Source organism: Pristis pectinata, chromosome 15 (assembly GCF_009764475.1).
Source record: "Pristis pectinata isolate sPriPec2 chromosome 15, sPriPec2.1.pri, whole genome shotgun sequence".
Classification (NCBI taxonomy): Eukaryota; Metazoa; Chordata; class Chondrichthyes; order Rhinopristiformes; family Pristidae; genus Pristis; species Pristis pectinata.
The window spans coordinates 13848964-13865814 of record NC_067419.1 but is presented as its reverse complement, the minus strand read 5'-3'; the positions used below and the strand labels follow the sequence as shown (position 1 = coordinate 13865814).

The 16851-nt window shown below is 46.7% G+C and overlaps 1 protein-coding gene across 7 annotated transcripts in view; it reads right to left on the bottom strand.

Annotated features, from left to right (window-relative positions):
- Window positions 1-16851, bottom strand: part of cadps2 (Ca++-dependent secretion activator 2) — a 537859-nt gene that overhangs the window by 284042 nt on the left and 236966 nt on the right. For all 7 annotated transcript variants that reach the window (XM_052030087.1, XM_052030089.1, XM_052030090.1 and 4 more), the window contains exons 5-6: window positions 14583-14819; window positions 8913-9034 (exon numbers count right to left, since the gene is read on the bottom strand). In XM_052030087.1, the coding sequence (XP_051886047.1) occupies window positions 8913-9034; window positions 14583-14819 (359 nt within the window). The remainder of the gene's footprint in view (window positions 1-8912; window positions 9035-14582; window positions 14820-16851) is intronic.

Here is a 16851-nt window from a genome sequence, read left to right as displayed (position 1 = left end):
CCATATTGTCCTTTCCTTGATTTGTTTGTAGCCAGTTTGTTGTGTGTGTGTGCATCTCACCCTTGTTGCGATTTCCCCCATGTTCGTGATCACCTGTGTGTGTGAATGTGCGTTTCTTCCTATTCATCCTGTCCCACGTTTGTCTTTGTGACTAAATCATTTTAACTCCAAAGACTGTGTCCAGAGTCCTTGCCCTTTGAGACCTTACGAACTTGTCTTACAACAATCATCCATTTTTATATATATTTTTTTCCATATCTGCACTTGCCAAGCTAATTAAGTTACAGAGATATTGGCTGTAAAATGCTCACCACTGTTTTTGCCATCAGCAGCTGGTCTGGGGACAATTTTGGTGGAAGGGCAATCCTTCAGCATTAATTTTGCTCCTGGCTTCTATCCTCTATTGGGTGCCTGAAGGAAGCAGTGTTATTGAGCTGTGTTGCAAATGTCAGTTAGAGAGTCTACTCAGATTTCTTTGTCCATGATACTCTCACAGCATCGAACTCCTACCTAATTTTGCCTAATGCCAAAGGCAGGGCAAGAAATAAGAATTCAGTTAGAAGTCTGAAGATTATCCAGCACTGATAAAGTGAATAATCTTTGAGACTTGAGAGACTGCAGATGCTGGAAACTGGAGCAAAAACAAGCTGTTGGAGGAACTCAGCGCATCTGTGGATGTAAAGGAGAGCTGACGTTTCAGGTCGAGACCCTGCATCAGGACTGAGAGTGTAAAGGGGAGATAGCCAGTATAAAGAGGTGAGGGGGAGGAGTGAGGCAAGCGATAGGGATATCCAGATGAGGGGTTAATGAGCAGATGGAGCTGGGTGGGAAAGGGAAGGGTGGAAATAGCGACAGAAACTGGGAGGTTTATTTGCTCAGGAATTTTATCCTTTTCGGTCTTTGGGCTATCTCCAGGACCATGAGCCCAGGTCCAAATGCATGCCAGCACAACTCTATGGCCAGGTCTCTTCAGGTGCTCACCCAGAAGGACATGAAATTGTCAATCGAATAGGAAAGCAAAGCCAGCCTTAATGATTTCCAATGCACAAAAATAATTCAGGGCAATCCATGAATCGTCATGGATTTGTCATTGCAAAGAGGAGGCTCTGTGTTCAATTGCTTATGCCTTAAACTGTAAAGTTCCCTCCCCAAACCTCTTTGATGCTCTGTCTAGAAGATACTCCCTGAAGCTCACATTTCCTATCATTTTTATAGTCCACTGTTGAATTTTGTTTGATAACAATCTTGCTCAGCACTTTAAGGTGTTTTAATGGTGCTTTACAAAAGTGAGTTGTTGAGTCCCTTTCTGGAGGACACTTGTCCAAATCCAATTTTTCACTCATGCATGCCATGTCTATCTAAATCCTAGGAGGGGAAGAATATTTTCTGAAGTGATAAAGAATGAAAATTCTCTTTTGATTAATCTCTTTGTCTTTCCCCCTGCATTCTACAGACCTCCAGACTCTTAAACACAAAACTGGCATCACATAATTACCATTGGTTGAGCTTCTTCTTCTTCTGTCCTTTAGACTTTGATGAAAAACTGCCTTTGTCTTTCTCCTGGGCTTCTCAATAAGATGAAATGCATCATTTAGTTACAAACAAATTGAATGCAATTTGGGTTGTGTTTAAAAGAGCTTCACAACAGGGCAGGCTGGTCACGATGACTTTTGATCTTTTCATCAAATCTACAGTTAATTTGAGACTTCACATCAAAAATTCTAAATGCACACAGGTTTACTCTCACAATTATACTCCATTTGGTCAATGTCTAGCAATGGAGAATGACATCACTTGTAGATAAAAGCAACCACCTAATGCCAAATGAACAAATAAAAACAAATTCAGGTTCTGACAACATTTTGCATGACAGAAGGAAATCACAGCCAAGATAAAAGAAGGATCCTGCCTCTTGCGTCTAATGTTAGACTCCTCAAATAGGAATATAAAAAGTAGTCTCAGGTTTCTTAGATGTATTGTTAATTTCACTGTGACAGATAACAACCTGGAAAAGATTTCACAATCTCGCCACCCAATAGCGCCAATTATTGGTGCAACAAACACATCCAGAATTACTTCCAATAAATCTCTCAACTCTAATTGCACCAAGAAACTGAAGTCATTACACTGATTTCATAGAAGAAGTTGCCTCAAAAATACTCAAAACATTTATCGCTCAACTTACTTAGGAAGTAAGAAGTAAAAAATAACAAGCACTTTGACTGAATGGTAATCAGGGTCAAACTTTCGGGCACAGGATAGGAACATAGGTAAAAAAGAAATTGGAAGAGGAATGGGCCACTCAGCAGATGGGGGTTGAACTGAAACTTCAGTTCCTGCTGAAACTGGAGATTGGCCACAACTTCACCGAAAGAGCTCGACACTTCTGTTGCCAGTCATGGTCCCTTGTAACTGCAGTTTTTCACACCAGTGAGGAATGCATAGAAAGTGCAGATGCAGCTGCTGGGCTCAGTCATATTGTGGATGAAGTGTTTCAAGGAGCTGATTCACAATGGAGCCTGCAAAGAATTGTTACATTTTATTTGTAATCATATTGGCCACTGAAGTAAAGTTTCAGATAAACTAAGAAACCGGAGATTATCTTGCCCTCATGGAAGGATTCACCTCATTTGGTGGTCAGTGACTCACATTTTGGTTCAGCATCCATTTGAGAGGCGTGCTCCTGAGAGATGCCCATTGTGCTGGAAAAGGAGGATATTAACGCTTTCAAGCAGGTGCCACTTTTCCTTGGGAATATTTCCTGAAGGCCCAGAAAACAGTTGGCTGGGAAGTCTCAGATCTGATCCGTGGGTTGGCTTAACCTGGCATCAGACACCAATGTAATAGATGTCTAGTTGCGGGTACTGTGTAAATTCTTTGTTGGATGGCACCGTGGAGCACAAAGAGAACTAGACTTTACACCACCACCTGCAAAACCCATTTTATGAAGCTCATAATTTTGCTGGAGTCTGATTGTTTGGTACCTTTCTAATAATAATGATGGATTGAATTTTTAAAAGAATCTCCTGATTATAAAGCATACAAGGAGATTCAAAGTGCTCTATAAATGCATTCTCTCTTCTTCTTCTTTCCGTATGCTCTTCAATCATCGGTCCATAGCAATCACCGTGTCCCGATTAAGTGTGGTGTGGCTCCAGTCAGTTTGTAAACTTCACAAAAAAAAAGCCAAAACTGCAGGAACAAAAAAATTAATTCCCCAGACCCTGCACTCAGTGGCAAAGTAAATAGTGTTCACCACTGACCTCAAAGGACACAGCCCATTAAGAGCTGGTATTGGTTTATTAAGACCCTGCACTCAGTGGCAAAGTAAATAGTGTTCACCACTGACCTCAAAGGACACAGCCCATTAAGAGCTGGTATTGGTTTATTATTGTCACTTGTACCGAAGTACAGTGAAAACTTGTCTTGCATATCGTTCGTATAGATCAATTCATTACACAGGGCATTGAGGTAGTACAGGGTAAAAACAATAACAGAATGCAGAGTAAAGTGTCACAGCTACAGGGAAGTGCAGTGCAGGTAGACACTAAGGTGGAAGGTCATAACGAGGTAGATTGTGACGTTAAGAGTCCTTCTTATCATATTAGGGAACGAGTCAATAGTCTTATAACAGCAGGATAGAAGCTGTCCTTGAGCCTGGTGGTATGTGCCCTCAGGCTTTTGTATCTTCTGCCCGATGGGAGAGGGGAGAAGAAAGAATGTCCCGGGTGGGTGGGGTCTTTGATTATACTGGCTGCTTCACCAAGGCAGCGAGAGGTATAGACAGAGTCCATGGAGGGGAGGCTGGTTTCCGTGACGTGCTGGGCTGTGTCCACAACTCTCTGTGGTTTCTTGCAGTCCTGGGCAGAGCAGTTGCCATACCAAGCAGCGATGCTTCCAGATAGGATGCTTTCCATGGTGCATCGGTAAAAGTTGGTGAGTGTCAAAGGCAACATGCCAAATTTCTTTAGCATCCTGAGGAAGTAGAGGTGCTGCTGAGCTTTCTTGGCTGTAGCATCTATGTGGTTGGACCAGGACAGGCTGTTGGTGATGTTCACTCCCAGGAACTTGAAGCTTACAACCTTCTCGACCTCAGCACCATTGATGTAGACAGGTGCATGTGCACTGCCCCCCTTCCTGAAGTCAATGACCAGCTCTTTTATTTTGCTGACACTGAGGGAAAGGTTGTTGTCATGACACCATGTCAATAAGCTCTCTATCTCCTTCCTGTACTCCGACTCATCAGTTGTCATGACACCATGTCAATAAGCTCTCTATCTCCTTCCTGTACTCCGACTCATCATTATTTGAGATATGGCCTACTGTGGTGGTATCATCTGCAAACTTGTAGATGGAGTTAGAGCAGAATCTGACCACACAGTCATGAGTATATAGGGAGTAGAGTAGAAGGCCTAGGACGCAGCCTTGTGGGGCACCAGTGTTGAGAATAATCGTGCTGGAGGTATTGCTGCCTATCCTCACTGATTGCGGTCTGTCGGTCAGAAAGTCAAGGATCTAGTTGCAGAGGGAGGTGTTGAGTCCTAGGTCTCGGAGTTTGGTGACAAGTTTGCTTGGGATTATTGTATCAAAGGCAAAGCTGTAGTCAATAAACAATAATCTAACGTAGGTGTCTTTACTGTCCAGATGCTCCAGAGATGAATATAGGGCCAGGGAGATGGCGTCCACTGCAGACCTGTTTTGGCAGTAGGCGAATTGCCACAGCAGTCTCTCTGGTCTGGACTCCACCTTCTCAGATGTCAGTTGGTGGTATATGTCAGTTCAAAGGGATCTCAGGCATCCAGCAATGATGATCTCATTATGCAGGCTGAGTAGCCAATACATTGGAGAGTTCTCACAGATAGCAAACCAGAAAGTAAATGGCACAATTTTTAATCTTTCAAGCATTTTGCAGGGGATGCAATAAAGACCACAGAATAGACAGCATTAAGATAAGTCATGAAATATCCATGGAATTTTGAAATGTTTATCTAAGGAGTAACATGTTGCATATGTTAAACTTGTCTTTTAGGGCCAGGGTTAACTAGTTAACATAGTATGGTTGTCATAATTAACCATAATATAATATGGTTAGCTTGTAAGTATAGATTATTATAAATTAAAAACTCACTAACGTCTCGTATCTCTTGAAACTGCAGAATATCTTCAGGATTTTCATTAATGTGAATACCTTCAGTTTCTTCTGAAAATTTGGCTGAAAAAGGTTATAAAACATCCAACCCTATTGAGGAGCAAAGAATCACCAACAGCAGCCTCTGTATTTGGAATCATACAACATGGAAGCAAGTCTTTTGGTCTATTAAGTTCATGGCAACCATCAGGCACCCATTTACACTATACGAATTCAATTTTATTCTCCCACATTCCCACCAACACCCCCAGACTACAGCTCACCTATATATTAGGGGCCATTTATTGTGGCCAGTTAACCTACCAACCAACATGTGGGTGGAAACTGGAGCACCAAGAGGAGAGAGACGAGACAGTCTCAGGGAAAACATGCAAAGCCCACGCACACAGCATCAGAGGTCCGGAACAAGCCTGGTTGCTGGAGCTGTGAGGCAGCAGCTCAATTAGCTCTGCCACTGTGCTAACCCTGCAGCTAACTGCATGTTTGCATGTTCCAAAAGTTGCAATAGTTTTCCTCCATTGTAGCAGTGAGTCCTGACAGTATCACTGCAAATGTTCATGCAAATTCTGGGCTATCAATCTGAATCCTTCAAGATATTATGATAAAACCTCACGGAACAATACCTTCAAGAAGCAAGATTAAATCAGTCCCCGAAGAAACTGAACTGGATTTCACAACAATCCCTTGTTCATGGAGAAGGTAAAGGAACAGTAAGATGGCTCATTATAGCCTTTTATAAAAGAAAGTAATTTCCCAAAGGTTTTTAATCCTATTGAAAAGAGTCTTGGAGGAGACAGTACTTGGGTTGAGGGATTTCCTATGGGGGAGGCGAGGGGGGGGGGGGGGAGGAGGAGAAAAAAAGAATGAGGAAAAGAGGGAAAAAGAGGGAGAAAGAGTGAGAGAACAAAAGAAAGAAAGAGAGCGAGAGAGGGCAAGGGAGGGCAAGCAAATGCTTGTTCTATTAGCCTAGGGTGAAAAGAAGCACCAAGTTACCGAAGGATATCCATGGAACTGTACCATGAAAGAGAGATAACACTTTTAAGGCAAAAAGGCTGAAGGGAAATTTGCAAAGCAAGCAGGGAAAACTAAGACAGATGAGTACAGAGTACGAAAGGTAAGGACCAGCGTCAGGCACCAGGTGGCCTCAAGTTCCAGTTTATTTTTTCAAGGAAGAGGTTTCAAGTTCAAGTTGTTGTCATAGGCAAACGTACACAGGGCATAAATGCCATGAAAGTTGGCTTTTTGCAGCAGCACCACCACAATACGGTACAAAGACAAAAATAAGTTAACATAAATTAATATTAACATAAATTATACATACTGTGTAGATCACAATTGCAAGAATATTATACCTTGTACTGTAAATTATGCCACATTGGAGGGTAAAATGTATTAATAATGATGAAGCATTTATAAATACAAGCTGTATTGGAACTTGTGCAATGAGAATTAATGGACAGTGATAGTGATATCAGAGAGACTGCAGATGCCGGAAATCTGGAGCAACACACACACACACATACACACACAATGCTGGAGGAACTCAGCAGGTCAGGCAGCATCTGTGGAGGGAAATGGACAGGCGATGTTTTGGGTCGAGACCTTTCATCAGGACTGGAAAGAGGCGAGAAGCCAGAATGAAAGGGTGGGGGGAAAGGTGTGGAACGAGAGCTGGCGGGTGATAGGCGGATCCCGGTGAGGAGGGGGTGATAGGCAGGTGAGGGAGGGAGGAGTGGGAATGATGCAAGAAGCTGGGGTGTGACAGGTGGAAGTGACAAAGCGCTGAAGAAGATGGAACCTAATAGGAGAGGACAGTGGACCATGGAATAAAGGGAAGGAGGTGAGGAGGGGAACCAGACGGAGGAGTGTGTGGGTGATGGGCAGATCGAGAGGGCGGGGGGAGGGGAAAGATAAGGGGTAAGGGGGCCGGTGGGAAAAGGAAAACAAAAAGGGGGACGGAGGGAAGTGGTTACCAGAAGTTGGAGGAGTCTGCGCTCATGCCGTCAGGTTGGAGACAACCAAGGTGGAATATGAGGTGCTGTTCCTCTGATCTGTGTCTAGCCTCACCTTGGCAGTTGAGGAGGTCGTGGGCAGACATGTCGGTGTGGGAATGGGAAGTGGAATTAAAACGGCTGGCCACTGGGAGATCCAGATGAAATAAATTACACCAATAGATTCATGTGAAGGGCTGCCTCACCTGGAAGGACTGGTTAGGGCCCTGGGTGGTGGTGAGGGAAGAGGTGCAGGGGCAGGTGTAACACTTAGTGTGGTTGCAGGGATAAGTGCCTGGAGGGGGATGGGTGGGGCGGGACGAGCAGATAAGGGACTCACGGAGAGAACGATCCCTGCGGAGGGGGAGATGGGGGGGAAGATGTGCCTGGTGGCGGAATCCCATTGGAGGTGGCGGAGGTTGTGGACAATGTTGTGTTGGATGCGGAGGCTCCCTGTCCCTGTTATGTCGGTGGGGGGGGGGGGGGGAGGAAATGGGGTGAGGGCAGCTGTGCAGGAAGTAGATGTGGGTGAGGGCTGCATCGATAGGAATGGGGGGGGTGGGGAGGAAGAAACCAGGTCTGCCTTCACCCCATCCTGCCCACCCCCCCCCAACATAACAGGGACAGGGTTCCCCGCGTCCTCACCTATCACCCCATGGGCCTCACGTCCAACACATCATTCTCCGCATCTTCCGCCACCTCCAACGGGATCCCACCACCAGGCACATCTTCCCCTCCACTCCCCCCCCCCACCCCCCCGCCCCCGTCTCTCTCCGTCACTACCCTTGTCTGCTTGTCCCTCCCCAACAATCCCCCTCCTGGCATTTATCCCTGCAACCAGGCTCACTGTCACACCTGTCCCTACACCTCCTCCCTCACCACCTCACCACCACTCAGGGCCCTAGACAGTCCTTCCAGGTGAGGCAGCGCTTCACTTGTGAATTCATCGGTGCCACTTATTGAATCCGGTGCACCTGGTGCGGCCTCTTCTACGTCGGTGAGACCTGACACAGATCTGGGTAATCGCTTCATCGAGCACCTTCCCTCCATCCGCCGTAACAGCCAGGATCTCCCGGTGGCCAGCCATTTCAATTCCACTGCCCAGTCCCACACTGACACGTCTGTCCACTGCTCCCTCTACTGTCAAATTGAAGCTAGACACAGATCAGAGGAACAGCACCTCATATTCCACCTTGGTTGTCTCCAACCTGACGGCATGAGCGCAGACTTCTCCAACTTCCGGTAACCACTTCCCTCCGTCCCCCTTTTTGTTTTCCTTTTCCCACCGGCCCCCTTACCCCTTATCTTTCCCCTCCCCCCGCCCTCTCGATCTGCCCATCACCCACACACTCCTCCCTCCGATTCCCCTCCTCCCCTTTATTCCATGGTCCACTGTCCTCTCCTATCAGGTTCCATCTTCTTCAGCCCTTTGTCACTTCCACCTGTCACACCCCAGCTTCTTGCATCATTCCCACTCCTCCCTCCCTCACCTACCTATCACCTTCCCCCCCCCCACCCCCCCCAAACCAGGATCCACCTATCACCCATCAGCTCTCACTCCACCCCCTACCCCCAACCCTTTCATTCTGGCTTCTCTTTCTTTCCAGTCCTGATGAAGGGTCTCGACTCCTAACATCGACTGTCCATTTCCCTCCACAGAGGCTGCCTGACCTGCTGAATCCCTCCTGCACTTTGTGTGTTGGGTCAGTGATAAGGTTCAGAATTCACCACTGGAAGAAATGAGAGCGCAAGACCAAAACAGCATCACTTACTGTGGCCTCGAAGCTTCTGCTTGGTCAGTCTGAAGCTTTTCTCCACCTTCCACTTCCATTGTGCAGTACACAATGCGATTCGGGGCCACCGATTTCAGCCCTTGAACTTCCATGATAACAATCTGAAAATGCAACAAGGAAACTTCAGGCTCAGCAAGAATTTTGAAAATGTCGATGTTTCTTTCTTCTTTAAGACAATCTGCCTGGGTAACGTGCATCATACATGATGGATCTGATACCTTCACCACTGACGGCTCCCTGTACTTGAGGGCTGCTGAGATTGGAGGTCAGAGGTACGCTAAACACTGGTTTCTCTGAACTGATCATCCAGTGGGGAACCATGGCAAGCAGGTGCAGAAACGACAAGTGGGCACAGATCTCAAGCTGACAGGCAAAATGTCATGTTCTCCTGAAGAATTTTGACTGAACCTTGCACTCTACATCAGATATCCTAAACCAGTTTCCTTCTTTGGAAACATAACGCTGTATTTAATCATGATAACCCCTCAAAGCAATTCAGAACAAATTACTCATCATGCTTGCAAAGTGTAGAGACAACAACAGACTGTATGACTTCAACATCAACTTCAAGCACCAACTGCTCTACAGAGGCAAAAGGATGGGTAGAGTTAATTACTCAGCTTCTCAATAGTTTCACCTTTAGAGGCATATATCCATTCTTAAATTGTAAAAGTGACTTCTGATGGAAATCCACCCTCCTCAAGAGAAGTAAACAACAGACATACTGCGTTTACCAAGCATCAAATACTGGTTCCTTCTGCAAAATTATTTATGACATACAATCCAATGCACCTCACGATTTTCCCAGTCTGCAGAAATGGACCCAGGTTATTTGATAGAACTAAAGCGGACCCGAAAGGATGAAGGATTAGCGGACCGTGTAGGATGAAGCAGGAACAGGGATGGACAGAGCGAAGGGGCAACTGACCAAGGGATGCAAGAGGGGTCATCGGGCGCCGGGTGATTGCATGTGGACCGCGAAACATGGAGGTGCAGCGTGACCAGAGGGTGAAGCATGAGCAGGCTGAAGAAACAGGACGAAGCGAGAGCGAACCACGTGTGGGGCACAGGGGGAGCGGGCGGCAGGGAGAAGCGCGGAGGCAGGCGGGATGACCCGGAGTGGGTCTGGCAAACCGGGTGCGGGCCCGGCGGGGCGGCGCTCAGGCGGACCTGAAAGGGTGAAGGGCGAGCGGACCGTGTAGGGTGAAGCAGGAGCAGGGGTGGACAGAGCGAAGGGGCGACTGACCAAGGAATGAGCGGCAGCAATCGGCCGCAGGGTGAAGCAGGGCGCTTGGAAGAGGATAGCAAACTGCGAAGGGGGTGTGGGCGCGGCAGTGAAAGGATTAGTTATAGACAGTGTAGATAAGGGCGGCAGGAAAGAGAGACGGCGGGGTGGAGCTGAAGCGGACCTGGAAGGGTGAAGGCCTAGCGGACCGTGTAGGGTGAAGCAGGAGCAGGGAGGGGCGGAGCCAAGGGCTACAGCAGTCGGTCGCTGGGTGATCGGAAGTGGACCGCGAAATATGAAGAGGTGGAGGGTGATGAGCCACGGCACCGGGGAGGGTGAAGCCTGATCAGGTTGGGAAAGCAGGGCCCAGCGACAAGGAACCACGGGGGGCGGGCGGCAGGGAGAAGCGCACGGGCAGCAGGGTGATCCGGAGTGGGTCCGGAGTGAGGCGGAATCCAATGCACCACACTGTTTTCCCAGCCTGCAGAAATGCACCCAGGTTGTTCGAATCTGGTTTATGCTTACAAAAGCAAAACTTGAGCACAGTATAATCCCATGGCAGGCAGTAGGTCAAAGGTTAAAATTGGTTGTGGGGATGGGTAGCCAAAGTCCAACACACTGGCTGCTCACCGCCTGGAGAATCGGGCGCCAAGAACAAGCCACTCTTAGTGACTAATGTAAACCTAGACACCGGCTCTTGTTAGTTCTCCAAGATATTATTCAAACCGTGCGACTGTTTCATATGCACCTGTGCAGCTCTCCGGCAGAATGAAAATCAAAGTGCACCACCCCCAAATCTCTACCCTGCCATTGTACCCCACATCACCAGCAAACGCCATGTGTGCTCTACATCACTTCTCCCAAGAACTGCTTGTAAATTGGCATCTTGGGGTCTTTCGCTAGCAAACTGACCTTTGAACTTTTTGTTTTGGGCCATATTTCCTCTCGAGTTGCAATCGAGTGAGCTGACCTCAAAATTTTGAGTGAGGGAAGCTCTTGAGTAAGCTGCTACTGGGAGTAGTGTGCAAAGACGACAGTAATGACAATCATGCACACACTTCTGTTTCAACTGATTGAGTAAAGGCTCAAATCCTGCCAGAGATACAACAGTTACACTGGGTGGTTTTCTTTATCTGCAGCTTAACAAATCTTGATCCTAATGTTGCAAATTCAAGGGAAAACTGTTAAGTGTTAACCAGGATTCAGCAGCACTCCAGTTACTATGGTGATATCCCACTTGCTGTTCACTCCATGTAATTACATACCCCCGGTTTTCACTCTAACCTCAACCCTTTTCTAATCTGTCAAGGGAAGCAAACTGACAGAGCTGAACAGCCTACTGCTCCATGGTGTCATGACCATCCATGTGATGGGGCAGCTGTCTAAAGGTATGAACATGCAGGTAGTCTACAAGGAAACCAGAGGCCCGTTGTAGATTGCTTTCATTTTTGAACAATTCCTTCCCATTTCCAGATTTCAATAAATTATTTATTCCAGCTAAATATCTTAGACGAAACTTGCTCCTCTTTATTAAATGTGCTCTTCTTGCTACAATTAGCTCTCAGGCCAGTGAACTGACCGAAAAGGGAAGACTGAGACTGATACCTGTAGCAGAAAAGCATGTCATACTGCCAACCTGGTGCGGGTATTGGCGAATAGAGAGCAGGCTCACCAACAGCGGGTATGTTAGACACTGCATTACTTAACCATATACTCATGACTTTTGAGGAGAATAAAGTGGTCCAGTGCACAGCAAACCAGGAGTGGAATGTGTGTTCCACCATCCAGAACCCTACATTCTGATTCTCCCGGTATTTGAATAATTAAGGAAAACATAGGAAATATAAGCGATTCGACGTCTGTCTAAGGAAAACGAGTCACTTAGCAGACCAACATACTCCTCTCATCACTCCCAACTCCGGGAGGAACTGTACAAGGCATGGCATTCTCTTGTGTCAATGCTATCACAAATACACTGAGTTTTTGCTAACAACACAGGAAAGGTGACATTTCTAGGCCCGGCCAGCCCAATTATGTAAAAAGAAATGTTGCTTTCCATTGATGCCGGAAAGGGAGACAGAAGCATGGAGCTCAAGCGGACCGTACAGGGTAAAACAGATGCAGGGATGGGCAGCGTGAGGGGCAATTAGTCTGGGAATGCGCAGCATTAATCGGCCGCAGGGTGATGTAGGGTAATTGGAAATGGGCCGCGGAATATGGAGAGGTCCAGGCTGAGAAAGCAGGGCGATGCGAGAGCGAGAGGCAGAGGTGGCGGGCAGGCGGGATGACCTGGAGTGGGTCTGGCAAACCGGGTGCGGTCCCGGCGGGGCGGCGCTCAAGCGGAGACCGAGAGGGTGAAGGGCGAGCGGACCGTGTAGGGTGAAGCAGGAGCAGGGGTGGACGGAGCGAAGGGGCGACTGACCGAGGAATGAGCGGCAGCAATCGGCCGCAGGGTGAAGCAGGGCGCTTGGAAGAGGATAGCAAACTGCGAAGGGGGTGTGGGCGCGGCAGTGAAAGGATTAGTTATAGACAGTGTAGATAAAGGGCGGCAGGAAAGAGAGACGGCGGGGTGGAGCTGAAGCGGACCTGGAAGGGTGAAGGCCTAGCGGACCGTGTAGGGTGAAGCAGGAGCAGGGAGGGGCGGAGCCAAGGGCTACAGCAGTCGGTCGCTGGGTGATCGGAAGTGGACCGCGAAATATGAAGAGGTGGAGGGTGATGAGCCACGGCACCGGGGAGGGTGAAGCCTGATCAGGTTGGGAAAGCAGGGCCCAGCGACAAGGAACCACGGGGGGCGGGCGGCAGGGAGAAGCGCACGGGCAGCAGGGTGATCCGGAGTGAGGCGGAATCCAATGCACCACACTGTTTTCCCAGCCTGCAGAAATGCACCCAGGTTGTTCGATCTGGTTTATGCTTACAAAAGCAAAACTTGAGCACAGTATAATCCCATGGCAGGCAGTAGGTCAAAGGTTAAAATTTGTTGTGGGGATGGGTAGCCAAAGTCCAACACACTGGCTGCTCACCGCCTGGAGAATCGGGCGCCAAGAACAAGCCACTCTTGAGGAATGAGCGACGGCAGTCGGGCGCAGGGTGAAGCAGGGCGCTTGGAAGTCGACCGCGAAATGTGAAGAAAGTGTGGACACGGGAGCAAACAGGATCACTGCAGATAGGTGAAAGGCCGGGATAGACATGGTGGGCCGAAAGGACTGTTTCAGGGCTGACCGACACCATATTAGAATTCATACTAAAATGTACACTTATAAGTAATTTTCTCTTCCCATCTATAGACGAGCCTGTGATAAGGAGAACCCATTGTGCTGAGCTGGTCTTCTACAATGGAAAATGTCCTTCTGCTCTCACTCGTTAATGCATTCAAGCCCAGAGAGTCCTGTTAGCTTCAGGAAAAGCCTTCATGATGACATTTGGTTAGCAATGAATGTTGCAAAAAAAATGGAGATTTTGACCCCTTGCACTCTGGAGTAGAAGGGTGGACACGGCCAAAGGCAGTGAACATAAACACTGAGCTTCCCCACTAATCCATGCAATGATCCACATCGATTCTTTTATTGAGGTCCTCCTCAGGCTTTAGAGGTCACTACCCCAATGATCACCGAGGAATCTCACAGTTTATAGGTTTTGGTCATTGCTGTTGGTCTTGAAGCAGCTTCTCCTTCAGAGGTGTGCCAAGTTAATGGGGTACCACACACCCCATCCCAGATTGATTTGTTAACTTCTCTCTGCAGCACTTTGCACATTGCAATTGCACAACACTTGGAGTAACAGTGATGCTTTATCTGCCTCAAATGTTGTGGCTTCAAGCTAATGAAGACATGTAGAGATTGCACACAGTTACTGAACCGCTGCTTTATGAGATGGAAGTTGAACACCCTTTCTCATTTTCACTGAACCTCCTCTCTGTTGACTTTGGAAATGGAAATCTTTGTTCCTCTGTCTAGCAGGCCATTGGAATTCTGCTTTGTGAATGCTGGTTGAAGAAGGATCCTTCAGTCAAACAGCAACTGATGGTGTTTATCATTTTCACTCCCAATAATTTACATCAATTGAAAAGATTTCCGATGGCCCAAAAAAATGACACTTCCATTCGTCATACTCTCAATTCCAACAGTTCAACTATCAAATTAGCACTAAAAATGTCAAATCTATCACTCTGTACCAAGAGAAATGGATTGTGACTGATAAGTTGTTTCATTTGCAACTATTAAAACCAAATCAAGATGCACATTGGTCTCAACTCCATTCAGACACAGCTGTCAGCAGCTTGTAGCAAAACTCACAAGTAAACAAATTCATTCCTGTTTTTTTTACTACAAATGTCAACAAGATAACAAATCATTTAACAATTTGGCAGCACCTAATTAAAAATTATAACAGCAGATGAATTCCCAATGGCCACATAATTTTCTCACCTCTAATGTGAATGACAGCACCACATCCGACTTTGAGAGCTGAATTTCATTTTCCTCTCCAATATCCAGAAAGGAGGAATTCTGGGACCGCTTCAGCTTCTGCAGTTTAAACTCTGGACCTCCCTTTGCCACTGGAAGGCTCTCGAGGTTAGCCATGAGCAGGTTGACAGAAGATTTTAGTTCTTCTATGTACATGTTTTCCATGTCCTTTTGTACAAACTTCAGGAATTTTCGCTCCTTCAGAAAGAGAAGAGTTGTTACTGTGAATGTACAGCTAATGTTGCAAGGGTTACCAGTTTAAACAAAGACCGAGGGGCCAGCTAAAAAAACTCCCCCTGTGGTTGGACAGTTTCCAGAGTGAACTCAAAGTGAACCTGGAAGAATCTGGCCTGACTATTGCCCTAATTTGTGCTTTAAATGATTATCCAAAATCCTATGCCAAGTAGATGCAGACCGGAGACTGGGCATGGAAACAGGACAGAAATAGACTAACAGACTCGTAGCAGAACTCATGGATGCTGGCTTTGGAATAATGTTTGCCAACCTTCTCATTTTTATCAAATCCTCCAGATTTTGAATTAAATCCTCGTGATACAGCAACCCTGGAGAAAATTCAGGAGCACCCACAAAAGTATTTCTTTATTTCATGTCTGCCAATGGATTCACAAATTAATTAGAAGAATATTATTGATGGAGGTTAAAAAAATCATCAAAAATCATCTGATCAGGTGACTCAGAATCTACTGAGTTTACTTTGAGAAGGTGAAAGTGGGCAAGTTGCCCAATCAATGCTGGGAGCTTGGGCCGAAGAGATTGCAGACAGATGGTGCTTGTCCACTGCTTGAGAAAGGAAAGGGAACGCGTTTTATTCCAACCCCCTGACTGTCTTTCCTCACACACTCAAATCGGAGCCCTGCTCCAGGTGAGTTCCAAAGCCGGTTTCCTCTGGGTGACTCCAGAATTGGCACCCATCCAGTGTTCAGGAGGCAGAAGGGGTACTTGCATCTGCCAGCTGTTCAAACTACTAGCCACCTGTTGCAATTTCTCTTTATTTCAAAAATAAACTTTATTCATTATAAAAAATATGTGCAAAAGAATAAACGGTGCAAAACTTCTTACATTCATGGTCAATACATTCAGTAGTGTTAACTCATTTTTTTAAAAAAACCATAGCACCATTGCCACTAGTGTGGCCCCCCTGGTGTGAGACACCATTTCAATGTTTGAGGGGCTTCCCCATTTGACTCAGCCCCTCCACGTGTGGTAGCGGAAGCAGCCTAGGCTGTGGTTCCTCCGCACAGAGCTGTCACACTGGCTGCACCGAGCTTCAGTGTGTCCCTCAGCACATACTCCTGAAGCCTGGAATGTACCAGTCAGCAGCATTCCCTCACAGACATCTCACTGCTGGGAGACCAGCAAGTTTTGGGCAGACCGGAGGGCGTCCTTCACCGAGCTGATGATCTTCCAGCAGCACTTGATGTCTGTCTAGGTTTGTTTCCCCGGGAACAGCCCATAGATCAGAGACTGTTGCAATTGGTTTCTAACCATTTCCACCCTGTGCATTCCCAAGGATGAAAGAAACCTCACTAGGCTTTTCCCAGGTGACTCTGTTTCATATTTTGGACAACAGTGCAAAATATTTTTAAGGATATGATGATTGTGGACTGAAGGATTACATCCTATGCAAGATCTTCAGTACCTCAGTGTTATTACCCAAAACTGCTCTCATTACCTTCTGCACCTCACAACCCAGGCACTCTGATTTGTTTAGCTACAATGCAGGGAGAGCAAGTAATTAGCAAAACTCACAGAATGTTCTTGTCTACTACGAGGGCAAATGAATACAATAGTGGGGCAAGTTATGCTTCAGTTATCCCGGGGCACTGGTGAAACCACATCTGGTTAATAGTATTGGTCTCCTTACTTTCAGAAGGATGTAAGTGCATTGGAAGCATTCAGAGAAGGTTCACTGGACTGATCCCCATAACGTTTGGGTTGTTGTATGAGGAAAGCTTGTATCTGTTAAGAGTTTGGAAGAGGGACCTTCACAGAAATGTACAAAATCCCAGGGAGTCTTTAACCAGGTGTATGTGGAAAGGATGTTTTCTTTTGTGGTTGAATCTGAAATGAGGGGTCAATGTTTAAAACTAATGAGTGGTCCATTGAAGACTGAGATGAGGCATTTCTTTCTCTTATGGTTTTGAGCCTTTGGGACTCTTCTCCTCAGAAACTGGTGGAGTCTTTGAATATTTTTAAGGTGGAGGTAGCT